This window comes from Gambusia affinis, linkage group LG01, assembly GCF_019740435.1.
Source record: "Gambusia affinis linkage group LG01, SWU_Gaff_1.0, whole genome shotgun sequence".
Classification (NCBI taxonomy): Eukaryota; Metazoa; Chordata; class Actinopteri; order Cyprinodontiformes; family Poeciliidae; genus Gambusia; species Gambusia affinis.
The window spans coordinates 40,816,424-40,830,181 of NC_057868.1; the positions used below are offsets into that span (position 1 = coordinate 40,816,424).

Here is a 13,758-nt window from a genome sequence, read left to right on the forward strand (position 1 = left end):
AAACTAAACTCACATTCACCCAGTTTTGCACATTCATAACTGTGTGATCAGTATGTGAGTATTGAACCCACAACCTTCCAATCGCCAGAGGAAATACTCTACCCACTGACCTGCAGTCAGATGGATGGGAGTAAAACATCTGATACAGTTTAATATCTGTCAGATCTTTCTTCCATCTACTGACTCTTCAGGCTCCGCCTCCTTCTTGGAGGCCATGTTGGCTTCTGCCTTTAAACTGAAACATCATTTTCTCAGGAAAAGTGTCATGTTCAGTGATGAATGAAGGATCCAATTGCAGAGATGAATGCAAGGCAAGTGTTTAATGAAAATTTATAAAGAGGACGTAAACTTAATAGCTGCAGGATAACCGTGAACATCCAGAGAGAATCAAGAAAGAGGCATATTAACGGAGGGAGCAACAGAAGGAGCCAGAGAGGAGATAAAAACTGACAGGCAGAGAGAGAAATGGAAGAGACAAAACAACCAGCAGAGCAAGGCAGGATGGAAGAGAGACGAGCTGAAGGAAATGAGGAGATGAACAGCTCTGTGTAAGAAAGCAGATGAAGGGAAGATGAAAAATAAAACAAAATGAAATAAAGTAAAACATTAAATAGAAAGACACACTGATCTTATTTAAAGTGGTGAGAACTAAGACTTTACAGCAAAACCAGACACAACCTGCTGTAACTTCAATAGCTTCAGCTCAGCCTGAACAGGAACTGATGGATCAAGTTTAAGGAAGGAAATTAAGAACTGTGAGACAAGCACAAGAAAATTTAGAAACAGGAAGTGAACTGATATTTTAGCTCATCCACAAAAGGACCTTCTTCAGTTGGACAAGAAGAGCTTCGATAGAAGAAACAGGAAACCATCAGAGCCTCAGTGTGATGGCCGGTCGCATCTTCTGCTGCTTCTTTATCCTCCGTGAGTTTATTTTATTATTATTTCTGTAACTTTCAACCCTTCAAACATAATAATCAGGATGCAGAAAGTGAATCAGGGAAACACTGATAAACCCTGGGAGGTTCCTCCTGGCTTCATGGTGGAGCAGCGGTCGGTTCTGGTTCCGATAGTTTCCATGTTCTCCCAGTGAAACCATTTTTCATTTTGAAAACTTGAACTAGAATGTTAGTTCACTCAGCAGCTTCTTTCAGGAAGTAGCCTACGAATGATTTATCTTCTTCTGTAATCAGAAGTGCAACTAATTAGATGTTAAAAACAGGAGCCTAAAATAAAAACTTCATTTCTGTACTTCCTCTAACTTCCATTATTACTAAATCAAAAAGCAGAAAGTCTGTTTAAGAAAATTGTTCATCATCTGGTTGACAGTAAAATATCAGCCCAGGAACGGTTCAGTTTGGGTGCAGTTGGTCATAATGTGCAGAAGTTCACATTTATTAAAACGTCTTGAAGAATCACACAAACTTACATCTGACAAATGAGCAGCTGGACAGTTTGAGCTCTCGGCTTCGTGTTCCTGTCAAGTCAAGTCCAGAGTCCATCGGCGGATGGTCCCCCATATGGACCATAGGGGGCGCTGGGGCGTTTACAGTGAGGGCCGACATGTAATCTGAATTATTTAAACAACCTTTTCCTCATTCAACAGTAAATTTACCCAACAGAATCCTGTCAGGTCTAAAACTGAAATGATCCCTCGAATGATTCGAGTACCTTTCAGAATATATAATGCTGCTTCGATATATATATATATATATATATATATATATATATGTGTGTGTGTATTTGCTTGTGTGTTTTTATTTGGATGTAGAAAACATGCTTAGATTGTACTTCCTAACAGAAATTTCTGATATTAACACTTATTTTTTTCGTTTTTGTAGCTCTACTGGTTGGGAGCAACAGTTCTTTGAAAACGATTAACCATTTCTATCGGCTACCTGGACAAAACCTCACCATTACATGCTACAATTTCTCACTAGGATCATGGAGGATTTTTTGCAAAGAAAACTGTCAAGGAGAAAATATTCTTCTTAACACAACATCTAATAAAGCAGCAAGAGGAAGAAACAGCATTGAATATTTTGAAAGCGTTTTTGACAAGTCTTACAATTTAACTGTAGAAGTCTCCAGTTTGACCCCTTCTGACTCAGGACTCTACAGATGTGGTCTGACTGATTCTCTTTCTACATTCGCAAAATTCAAAGTTGTTGTTGCAGAAGGTGAGTTTCTAATAAAGCTGCTTTTTGTTCCCAAAGAAATGAAGAACATTTGAGTCGCTCACAGAGCTGCTGAGGTTCGTCTGATACTGAAGGTTGTTGAAGTAAAAAAACTAAAACTAAACATGTCTTTACTTTTTGATATAAATAATTGATTTATATGAATGCCAGTTTCTACTGGTTTAACTCTTCCAGCCTCAGACTGGTTGAACTGGGCAGCTCCCAGAGTGAAACTGGGATTAATGTGATCAGAATGCATCATGCTGAGATCAGACAGTAACTGATGATTATTTTTAATGGAGGTGAATGATGTGTGTGAATGTGGCTATTCTTATTTATTAGTTTTTTTTATCAGTTATTTGTTATTTATTTCTAACATTGTGTGTAAATTGTGAGAGTTATTTTTAAGCATATGCACTGACTGATGGCACTTTTTAAATTTCTTTGTTCTTGTGACAATGACAATAAAGATTTATCTTATTTTATTTTATTTTATCTTATTTTATTTTATTTTATCTTATTTTATTTTATTTTATCTTATTTTATTTTATTTTATTTTATCTTATCTTATTTTATCTTATCTTATTTTAACAGCTCTGCTGGATGGCAGAAAAGATCATGACCTCCGTAAAGACGCTGGCAGCTCACTGACAGTCGCCTGTTCCTTCAGTTTCTCTGGAAAAACCAAATATTTCTGCAGAGGACAATGTGAAGAAGAAGAAAACATTCTTGTTTACACCGATGGAGACACAGCTCAGAGCGGCAGATACAGCATTGGATTTGACAGATATCAATCTTCAGATGTTTTTTTTGTGACCATTAAGAATCTGACCAGCTCTGACTCCGGACGATACAGATGCCTTTCATATTTAAACTCTGGGAAGAATTCACATTTGGATTTCAATGTCAGCGTCTCAGGTGGTGAGTTTAAGTAATATATAAAAACACACAAATATATAAGCACTGAGGAGGTTTTGACAATATGTATTTTTATCCAACAGTCTCCTCTGAAACCACTGATCCATCACCTCTGGACCAGAATTACAGAGCAACATGTAGAGGTACATCAGTTCAGTATTATCAGTTAAAGACCAGGAGTTTGTTACCTTGGTTAAAGTCTGGAACAGCCGTGTCAAACTCCAATCCTCAAGGGCAGCTGTCCTGCAACGTTTAGATGTTCCTCTGCTGCACCACCTGAACAGAATGATGAGGTCATTAAGGCTCTGCAGAACTGATCCACACAAAGAGGAGGTCATTAAGACGTTTCATTCCAGGGTTTTGTACCTGTGGCTCATCTAAAAACAGCAGGACAGCGACTGGAGGACTGGAGTTTGACACCTGTGGTCTAGAAGAAAGAATTATTAAGGTAGTGACATGTCAATAGTCACTTCCATGATCCGCCTGTAGGTGTCAGTAAAACCCAGTTTGTTCATCTCTGCAGAGCTTCCTCTGATTGTGATTGTTGTGACTCTGGCCGTCACCGTCGTCCTGCTATCAGCAGCTGTGATTGTTTCCTACAGGAAGAGATCTGAGAGAGGTGAGGAAGCAACCAACACACTTCTCTTCATGTTTACAGGTTTTCTGTTATGATTTCCAAAAAATAAAAAGTAAAACTATAAATGAAGTGTTGAAACAGGCTCAGAGGGAAACCCAGACCTTCTGCACATGGCATCCTCTTTTTGTCTCATTGCTTTAGATGGATTTGGATTTGTTTTGAATGATGCTGATTTTTCTTGTCTTTGTTGTTTTTCTATTTATAAAATGAAAGCTTGTTGATCTAAATTGTGATTTTAATATGTGTATTTGCTCCACAGGTTTGGAGATGAGAGGCTCTGTCAGCCAACCGATGGAGGTGATTTATTCTAATATTAAAAACTGGATGAAAATGTTGCATCTGGCTTATGAAGGCTCAGTTTGTTTTATTATTATTATTTCTAGACTTTTGCCTGTGAGCGGATACCCTCTGAAGATTTGATTTATGAGAACCTCGAACCTGCCAGCAGAAACCAGGAGTAAAAGAGCTGATATACAATCACATCGCAGAGAAATTAAATGTTGTGAGAAAGATTTACATTTTTTATCTCTCATTTAAAAAGAAGAACTTGTAGTTATTCATGACACACAGAGATAAATATTTCAAGTCTTTTTTTCTTGTCATTTTGATTATTTTGTTTCTCAGAGAATAAAAATCCAAAATGTAATAAATTTAGAATATTGCTTAAGTTCAGCATCATTAGTTTCCTAAATGTGACTTTTTCTCAATGTTCCAATTTTTCAGATCTACCTGTAAATTCTGTTTTGACCCAAATGAAACTCTGGATTCAAACTTAAATTCTGGTTCTGCTCATCAAATAACTGCCTGAAGAAATAAAATACAAATATAGGATAATTTCAGTTATTGAGTTAGAGATTAATTTGAACAGATTTTTAATTTCATTTCCTGGAGAAAAAGGTTTTGTGTTTAAATACCATTGACAGTTTATTGATTTTAATCTTTCACAATTTTTATAGATTCTAATCAATCTATAAAAACTATAATGATTCAAAAAATTTAAGAGATGCAACATAATGCATTTAAAACAACTCAACTTTCTCTCAGCTTTATGGGTTGAATAGTCGACTTCTTCTGCTTTAGCTTTACTGCCACCTTGTGGTAACATTTTTTTCTATTTCTTTAATTTTGAAATTACTTTTTAAAGGTAAAAGGTAAAGATAATTTTATTTAAATAGCACCTTTTCTGCAACAAGGCAATGCAAAGTGATTTACAGAAATGAAAAGGAAATACAAACAAAATAACAAACAAAAAGAAAGAAGAAAAAGCTAATAATGTTTATCCAAAGTAATTAAACTAGATACTCCTATTTAGGGTTGCTAGATAAGTATGAGTTAGAATCCTCTGGTCTAATTTCTTTTCTGGTTTGGAAGAATAAGAGTCTAAAAAGTTGTTGCTGATGTAGTTTTTCTAGAATCTAAGTTTGTTCTGGTCCCTGTTCTGGGTTGCCAGATCAGTGTGAGAAAGTAAATAATCTCTGGACTTTCTAAGTGTGCTCTAAATTTGTCAAAATTAATGAGCACTAAACAGTTTCTAAGTAATAAGACCAAAACAGAGCAAGTAGGCAGGCATGGGCAGAAAGGGAGCAGAGGAAAAAAGCATCCGCCTTCAGCGAGGGCAAGAAGGAAGTTGACATGCCAATCTGACTGTGCATTTTCTTTTTGTCAGATTATTTTTGCACATTAAGTATCAGATACTATTATCAGATACTTAAATTGTTGTGAATTATTGCCATTTGTTTCTGGTTTTCCTTTTTTCTGTTGTTTTATTTCTGCTTGTGTTTTAGGCTGAGATGTTTTAGTGCAGGAAGCTGGAGGTCGGATCCTCCTTTCTGAATCTTTAGCTGGGTTCAGTGAAATCCACTGGAAGGATTTTATTCATGCAAGATGATAAATCTGTAATTTTGCTGCTTTTTCTAGCAATTTTTAAAATCATGTGACTAATAAAATGAAATGCTTCTGCAGCAAGAATAACAATAAAAGGAGATTTTTCTTCAGTTCTTGTGTTTTTTGTGTAAATGGTTCACACAACAGACACAGATCCTCCATCATGCTCTCAGAGGGAAATGAATGAACTTTGACTCTAAGTTCAAACAGTTTGTTGGGCCATCAGGAACTGAGTCGGGTTCCAGTCAGCAGGCGGTCAGACAGCTGGACAGTGCAGACAAAATGTTTTAGAGACAAAAGTTCAATGTAAATTAAAACCAGGTGACAAAAGATGATCTTTAATGAGCTGAAGCAGGAAGAGCGAACTCTGAGAAGAGCAATTACTGGATATAGAGCAGGAAAAGACTGAGTGGAAAAACCACAAACCTGAGGTAATTAGTTGGAATAATTTGAAAAAATGATGAGCAGAAAATCATTTATGAAATAAAAAAGAACTTTGAGTTTAGTTTTACAACATTTACCTTCAACAGAGTTTTTTGTATTTTACTATTGGAGTGCTAATCCACAGAGACTTCTGGCTAAGACAGTCAACACAGATTGTACTTTCAAAGATAACAGCAAAATGATCAGACATTTTCTGATAAATCCCAGAGACCTTGGAAATAGTCACACTGATGTAAGGAAGCCTCACTGAAGGAAGCGGTTGACATGAATGTTTTGAGTAAGGGAGTGGTTGCAGCCGGTTTCAGCAGATAATCGCTCAGCAGGAAGTTCCTGTGCCCTTGACACAAAAGATTGTGTGAAGTCGTATAACTTGTTTTTGTTTAATCATACATGGACATGTGTTCCAGAAGTTATGCTGTGTAACTCTGAATCATGTTGCAGCTGTGTGACCTAAAGATGAAATGTGTATGTAACTAGGGATTGAATGAAATAAAAAGAGAGGGTGCAGCAAGACGTACTTCAGAGCAAGTAGAGATTGCAACTGAGTACATGTCTGTCCGTTCTCCTTGCGAGTATAAGAAATTTAACTCTTTTGTTGTTCCTCTTTGTGTTATTAATGATGTTTTAGGACGCTTAAACCTGACATTTACTTGGTCCTTCGAGCCGGATACCCACACTGGGGGATTCCAGCAGGTGTGGTGGACCCCAGTAAGACTGTGCATGGCAGACCTCTTAGCGGGAATCTATAAGATCCTTTTCCTTATATATAAAAACAAAAATAAATTCCCTTCTCACCCACCGCGGGTGGTCTTCTCTCTTTCTTCCTCTGAGCTCGGGTCCTCTACCAGAGGCCTGGGAGCTTGAGGTTTCTGCACAGGATAATGGCTCTGCCTAGAACTGCACATTTCTGGACTGAGATGTCTGATGTTGTTCCTGGGATCTGTTGTAGCAACTGCCCCAGTTTGGGGGTGACTGCCCCGAAGGCCCCGATGACCACAGGCACCACTGTGGTCTTCACCTTCCAGGCCCTGTCCAGTTACTCCCTTAGGCCCTGGTATTTCTCTAGCTTCTCATGCTCCTTTTTCCTGATGTTGCAGTCACTTGGTAATGCTACATCCAATATATATATATATATATATATATATACACTCCGGACGATACAGATGCCTTTCATATTCAAAATTCATATCAAATCAAATGAAATCAAACTTTATTTGTATAGCATATTTCAACAGCAAGGCATTTCAAAGTGCTTTACATCAAATCAAACACAAAAACACAATGCAACATAGAATCAACAATAACATCAAGTCAGATTCCGTCAATAAATTTATAATTGATTACGTTTCAAATAAAACTCTAAACAAGTGGGTTTTTAGTTGAGATTTAAAGGAAGTCAGTGTTTCAGCTATTTTACAGTTTTCTGGAATTTTGTTCCAGATTTGTGGTTCATAGATGCTGAATGCCGCTTCTCCTTGTTTGGTTCTGGTTCTGGGGATGCAGAGCAGAACCAGGACCAGAAGACCTGAGAGTTCTGGAAGGTTGATACAACAGCAGCAAATCTTTAATGTATTGTGGTGCTAAACCATTCAGTGATTTATAAACTAACAACAGTATTTTAAAGTCTATTCTTTGAGCTACAGGGAGCCAGTGGAGAGACTTTAAAACTGGTGTTATGTGCTCTATCTTCCTGGTTTTAGTCAGAACTGCAGCAGCAGCATTCTGGATCAGCTGCAGCTGTTTGATTGATTTGTTGGACAGACCTGTGAAGACGCCGTTACAATAATCAATACGACTGAAGATAAACGCATGGATGAGTTTCTCTAGATCTGGCTGAGACATTGGTCCTTTAATCCTGGAAATTTTCTTCAGGTGATAGAAGGCCGACTTTGTAACTGTCTTTATATGGCTCTGAATGTTCAGGTCAGAGTCCATCACTTTACATGACCTCATGTCATATCTTAAACAAACCTGAGTTCTTACTACCGTATACAGATTTGCTAAGCACCAGTCTTGAGTCCAGATTGTTTTGGTCTTTCCCAGCAGTCGACCCGTCAGCCTCCACACCGACAGCAAGTTTCACTCCTGCAGCATCTCAGCTCCCATCCAGTCACTGTGAGTAATAAATAATATGTATGTATCTGCTGTTTACCTTCTGAGCTGATGTAGCATCTGGACTTTTGTTTATCTTTTGAAGTGAAAATAATTTTCTACAAAAGTTTTAATGTTCAGAAAGAAACTTAAAAAATGATTCATTTTCCTTAGAAACATCAGAACAAAACTGATGTCATGTTATTGTCAGAAAGCTTTGATCTGGATGAAACATTTCTACAGAGAAACTTTACAAACACTAGAACATTATGAGTCTAAACCCCTAGAATCTGTGCTCCTTACCATGATCCACCAGCAGGGGTCAGTGTGAACCGGCTTGTTGACCCTCTGCAGACGTTCCTGTGATCGTTGGTGTGACTCTGGCTGCCATGGTGGTTCTGAACTCAGCAGCTCTGATGGTTTTCTGCAGGAGAAGATCTCTGGGAGGTGAGACACCAACAAACACCAGCAGTCAGTTAAAGGGACCACAGACTAAACCAAACTTTATTCTGAGACTTATTCTAAGTTAAGTCATTTCTATTTTGATACAAACTGGTTTAATTTTATCAAATAATGGCAGACTGGAAAATTTCCCCTGTGGTTCAATTGAGATTAAATCTTCTTCCAGAGTTGTTGTCTGATAAAGACGTAGTAAAGCCTTACAATTGCTGATTTTAAATGACAGTAGAAGAAATTTATTCATGGAGGAAAACTTTAAACATTTTGACATCAAAGTAATTTCTAATTATTACCTTACTGTTTTCAAGTGATCATCCATATTTATAACGTGTTAAGTTTTGTTGTTGAATCCATCTGATGATTTCATGTTTTTCTTCCATCCTTCTCTGGGCTTCAGACATTTTCTCCTAACAAAACGTTTTGTTTCAAAGATTTGAGGAGGAGAGGAGACGATGGAGTAAAGATGGAGGTGATTTTCTTCTTTTTGTTTAGAGTGAAAAATAATATAAAGCTCTGAGAAGAGAGTTTGCAGAAGGTTGTGGAAATTAATAGTTTTATTTCAGTAAAATCTTAAAACCTGACAGTTGATTATTGTAAAAATGTTCCTTCTTATACTGGAACAAACTCTTTCGCTCTATAATATTTTCAACTATCATTTCTTCTTTCAGAACGTCGGCCATGAGGACGTTTCCTCTGAGGACGCGACTTATCAGAGTCTCAGTCCTCCCAGCAGAGACCAGAACCAGATCTACTCTACGCTCTAACAGCCCAGATGAGACCCTGGACTCAGGTTCTGGATCTCAGGTTCTGGACTCAGGTTCTGGATCTCAGGTTCTGGATCTCAGGTTCTGGACTCAGGTTCTGGATCTCAGGACTGCATTTGTTCAGTGAATTTGAAACCTGAAGAAAGTTGGATTTATTAACTGAGCCTCAGTCTTTACTCTGTATGTACTTCTTATGAAAATAAATTGCTGATTTGCTTGAATTAAAATTTTGCAGCAGAAAAGTAATTGTTTAATTCTTGAGGAAAGTTTGTTTTTCTACTTTCATAGATTTTTGCGTATCCTTTAGATCTGTTAGTTTGGACAGTGCATGTACAATGACCCCTTCATCATAACCCCAACTCCTTTGTAGAAGCTGTCGGTTCATGCAGCACTGTTCTGTTCTGTAGAGCCATAAGCTTCACTCAGCTTTAACTTGTTCTACGAAAGTTGCATCATCATCAGATGATTTAAAACCATAATTATGGTTTCAACATGCATTTCCTACGGATGGAAAGAGGTCTGTAAAACATGTCCAGATCATTTGCACATGTTTTACTGGCCACTCAGTACTGGAGACTCAGTGGTAACAATCATTGGCCTGAAATGGACAAAAATTATTGTTGTTTCTGTTTTTACACTGTCTGAGGTTTAGTTTGTTCTGATGAAGATCATGTCTCTTACTTGATTATTTTCTGTTGTTTAATAAGTTGATCTAAACTGTCTGTATTTTATGATGCCTAAGTATCATGTTTTCACTTACTGAGCATAAGTTAACAAAGCTTTTATTCTATTCTTTCTGTTCTGTTCTACTTTTTAGTGCAATTAGTTGAACATAATTTTAAGAAGAAATGGAAAAACTGTTTATAAATATTGTCAAATTGGTTTAAATGAGAACATGGCGGACCGCTAAATGCTATCATGATTGATGAAGGCGGGACTTCCGGGTTATTTGGCCTGTGGACTCTAGTGCGCAGACTCCAGCTTCTCATCACTTTAGGGGACTCAGCCGGATCCTCGTTCGTGTACTTTCTTCGGTTCTGGTTCTGTTCTGGGAGCGTTAATAGAGCTTTTAGGGAGCAACAGCCCCAGTCGGTGAACCCTGGAGGGATTCAGGCCGGTTAAAGCTGAGCTGCAGCTGCTGGGTCACAGTCGAACCGCCAGAGATGTGGGGACAGCAGGTCCAACAGGGACGGGATGCTGCAGAAGAAGACATGGACGCCGCTTTCAGCCTCCTGGTCCAGCCGCACAGATCAGGTTTGTCTGTTTTCATTCCAGCCGTTTGGATCTGTTGGAGATGCTGGGTTAGTTTTACCTTGTGAAGCCTTTGATTGGTATCTTAGCTTAGCAGGATGTCCGTTTATTTCGAACCTCAGCAGCTTTGATTCCCGACATTTGGGGATTGAAATGAACATTTTGACCCGATCATGTGTCACTTGGAGTCCGACAGAAGGACGTTTCCTTCCCACTTTGACAACCGATGATTTATAGTCAATTTCTTGAATTTGTTTTTAGGCTGCTGGAAGAAATGTGGTCATCTGAGTCCAGTAAACAATATCTTACATCAGGAAGACTCAGGTTTACCTTCTGCCTCTAATCTGGCATAATTTACTCAGTAAACTGGCAAAATTATGATGCATCAGAACCAAAGACATAAAATCCATGGCGGTGTAAGGCAATGGAACTGGGATCTAAATTAAACTAATTTGTGTGTTTTTATAATAGCTATAAGCTTTTACCGCCTTGATTAATCAAAATAGTTAAAACATATATTGATATATTTATCTATAGATGTTTGTATACATATTCATTTATGCATTTAAGATAAAAAAAAGAACATATTTCTGTAAATATGAACTCCTCAGGTGGAATCATCCCCATCCTACACTGTATTGATGTTCAGTTGAGCAGAAAGAGCTGAACTGTCCACATGTTGATGTTAGAAGAAAGTTTTTATTGTATTCTACGGAATAAAATGCTTATTTTGTTATTTAAGAATTTTATTTGCATTTAAAACTATTTAAAATGTATAAAAACATCTTAAATGGTTAAAATCTGCAAAATGTGCAACTCTGTTATTCAATTAGTCATCAGAATAATAGGTAGAAAAATCAGTTATTAAAATAATCAGTTGCAACCCAACTTTTAACTATTTGGACAAACTAATGTTTAATGCTCTTACTTCTGAGCAGAATTTTTTGAATTTGCTGTATAAATAAATTTATAACGGTTTTAATTTGAAATCTTAGTTTAGTTCTTCAGTATTTAATTTTGTTTACTAAACTTTTTCACGTTGTTTTTGTGTTTTCTAGGTGTTCAGGAGAGGCTGGTGCTTAAAGAAGAAGCTAAAGAAGAGCAGAGTTCTGGTGGAGACCAGCAGGATGCACAGCGTCTTCACATCAAGGAGGAAGAGAAGAAAATCTGGAGCAGTATGGAGGATGAAGAGCTCAGTGTGAAGGAGGAGACAGATCCGTGTCTGCTTCCACTGAATGTTGTTGTTGTGAAAAGTGAGCATGAAGATAAACCTCTGTTCTCACAGCTTCATCAGCCAGAAGTTGGAGATCTTCCAACCAGCAGCTCAGCTGACCAGATGAAAGCAGAAAGTGATGAAGAGGACGGTGGAGGAGCAGAGTCCAGCAGGAACCCAGACCTACACACTGACAGAGACACTTCCAGCTCTTCAGAGACAGAGGTCAGTGGGGACGAAGAGGAGGATGAAGATGATGATGTGAACCATCCTGGTTCTCATCTGAAACACCCACCAGACTCCGGCTCTGAAACTGAGGACAGTGAGAACGACTGGAAGGAAACTAGAGCTGCAGAGTCAGGAGGAAACGGCGCCAACAAGCCGCTGAGCTGCTCCAAGTGCAGCCAACAGTTTGGTAACAAGTCCTCACTTCAGAGACACATAACCTGCCCTTCAAAAGCAAAACCTGCAGGCTGTTTGGTTGGCAAGAAAATTGTTAGAGAGGAAAAAGCTGTTGAGTTGCTGAGGAACATCCAGACAGGGGTTAAATGTTTCACCTGTGACCACTGTGGTAAAAGTTTTAACTGGAAAAACAACATAAATGTTCACATGAGAATCCACTCTGGAGAGAAACCGTTTGGTTGTGACGTCTGTGGCAGAAAATTCAGCCAGAAGTCCCATTTAAACATTCACACCAGGATTCACACAGGAGAGAAACCGTTCAGTTGTGATGTGTGTGAACAAAGATTCAGTGATAAGTCCCATTTAAACAAACACATGAGGATCCACACGGGGGACAAACCTTTAGGTTGTGACATTTGTGGACAACGCTTTAGTGACAAGACGAGTTTAAACAGACACATGAGAATCCACACAGGAGACAAACCGTTTGGTTGTGATTCCTGTGGACAAAGATTCAGCGATAAGTCAACCTTAAAGAAACACATCAGGATCCACACAGGAGAGAAGCCATTTGGTTGTTATGCCTGTGGGAAAAAATTCAGTCTAAAGGGAAGTTTAAAAACACACATGAGAATCCACACAGGAGAAAAACCTTTTGGTTGTGATGTCTGTGGTCAGAGATTTCGCCAGTTGTCTAATTTAAATGCGCACACCAGGATCCACACTGGAGAGAAACCATTTGGCTGTTCTGTTTGTGGAGAAACATTTACCCAGACATCCCATTTTAACCGACATATGAGAATTCACACAGGAGGGGAATAATCAGGCAGTAAAAGAGTTCCTACCTAAAGGACTGTAATGTCTTTAATTTTCTATGAACCATGAATGTTCATAGAAAATGAAGTGTTTAAAATGTACCTTACTGTTGTGATAAGCTCTTTGTTTCAATTAGTTTAAGTTGTTATTAAAGCATTCATGATTAACTGGAGCAATACATTTTATTTGAGAAACATTTATTTCAGATGTTAAAAATAAATTAAAATACAAAACAGGCTTAGTTTTTATAAATTTAAATATGGCTAAATTAAATTTATATTTAAATGATGGCTCACACTAGGATCAAAACATTTTCTCAGATACTAAAGTGATATTACAAAGATTAAAAAATGCTTCATTGTAACTTTAGACATCCATTCATTATCCTCCAGTGATTTTTGCTTTAGCTCCTGCTAATAGTGTTAGCTCTAGCAATTTGTGTTATATTAAATATTAAAATTTTGCTCCATAAAATGGATTAAATAATAAAAGCCTGCTAAGTCGATTGTACTTATTGGCATCATTTCTTTTTATTCCGTGTTACAATTTTTCTCAGTTGTCTTCTTTGCTTTTCTGTCATCATATTCGGGCCTTCATAGCACAAGTTGTTTTTAGCTGAGAAGTTGACACTGATGCTGCTCCTCCATACAGCTCGGCTGAAGGAGTGCTATTAAGTTAATAACTTAAGAAGTTTGTTGTTTA

The 13,758-nt window shown here is 37.8% G+C and overlaps 3 protein-coding genes and 1 long non-coding RNA gene across 6 annotated transcripts in view; all 4 read left to right on the plus strand.

Annotated features, from left to right (window-relative positions):
• Window positions 1-13,758, plus strand: part of LOC122834595 (CMRF35-like molecule 3) — a 63,832-nt gene that overhangs the window by 26,084 nt on the left and 23,990 nt on the right. The window lies entirely within an intron of this gene.
• On the plus strand, window positions 846-5,662 carry LOC122835080 (polymeric immunoglobulin receptor-like). 2 transcript variants are annotated; one of them, XM_044123854.1, is made up of 7 exons: window positions 846-924; window positions 1,842-2,180; window positions 2,772-3,098; window positions 3,179-3,238; window positions 3,619-3,714; window positions 3,992-4,029; window positions 4,116-5,662. In XM_044123854.1, exons 1-7 carry the CDS (start codon window positions 888-890, stop codon window positions 4,191-4,193), a joined length of 975 nt encoding a protein of 324 aa, XP_043979789.1. In that variant the 5' UTR covers window positions 846-887; the 3' UTR covers window positions 4,194-5,662. The 2 variants fall into 2 exon arrangements, with proteins under 2 accessions (XP_043979789.1, XP_043979867.1); XM_044123932.1 differs by having other exon boundaries at window positions 2,772-3,095.
• Window positions 8,103-9,532, plus strand: LOC122835183. 2 transcript variants are annotated; one of them, XR_006371283.1, is made up of 4 exons: window positions 8,103-8,175; window positions 8,506-8,598; window positions 9,008-9,079; window positions 9,279-9,532. It is a non-coding gene; the product is annotated as an uncharacterized LOC122835183 (long non-coding RNA). The 2 variants fall into 2 exon arrangements; XR_006371286.1 differs by having other exon boundaries at window positions 9,042-9,079.
• On the plus strand, window positions 10,311-13,566 carry LOC122834699 (zinc finger protein OZF-like). Its single transcript, XM_044123419.1, has 2 exons — window positions 10,311-10,628; window positions 11,684-13,566. The coding sequence occupies exons 1-2, from the start codon at window positions 10,538-10,540 to the stop codon at window positions 13,060-13,062; spliced, it is 1,470 nt and encodes a 489-aa protein (XP_043979354.1). The 5' UTR covers window positions 10,311-10,537; the 3' UTR covers window positions 13,063-13,566.

What these genes read in the sequence shown, in the direction of transcription:
- LOC122835080 (XM_044123854.1), top strand. Translation starts at nt 888, where the DNA reads ATGGCCGGTCGCATCTTCTGCTGCTTCTTTATCCTCC. An exon ending in CAAAGTTGTTGTTGCAGAAG is followed by an intron (nt 2,181 to 2,771) that starts GTGAGTTTCTAA and finishes TTATTTTAACAG; the next exon opens with CTCTGCTGGATGGCAGAAAA. An exon ending in TTACAGAGCAACATGTAGAG is followed by an intron (nt 3,239 to 3,618) that starts GTACATCAGTTC and finishes TCATCTCTGCAG; the next exon opens with AGCTTCCTCTGATTGTGATT.
- LOC122834699 (XM_044123419.1), top strand. Translation starts at nt 10,538, where the DNA reads ATGTGGGGACAGCAGGTCCAACAGGGACGGGATGCTGCAGAAGAAGAC. An exon ending in GGTCCAGCCGCACAGATCAG is followed by an intron (nt 10,629 to 11,683) that starts GTTTGTCTGTTT and finishes TGTGTTTTCTAG; the next exon opens with GTGTTCAGGAGAGGCTGGTG.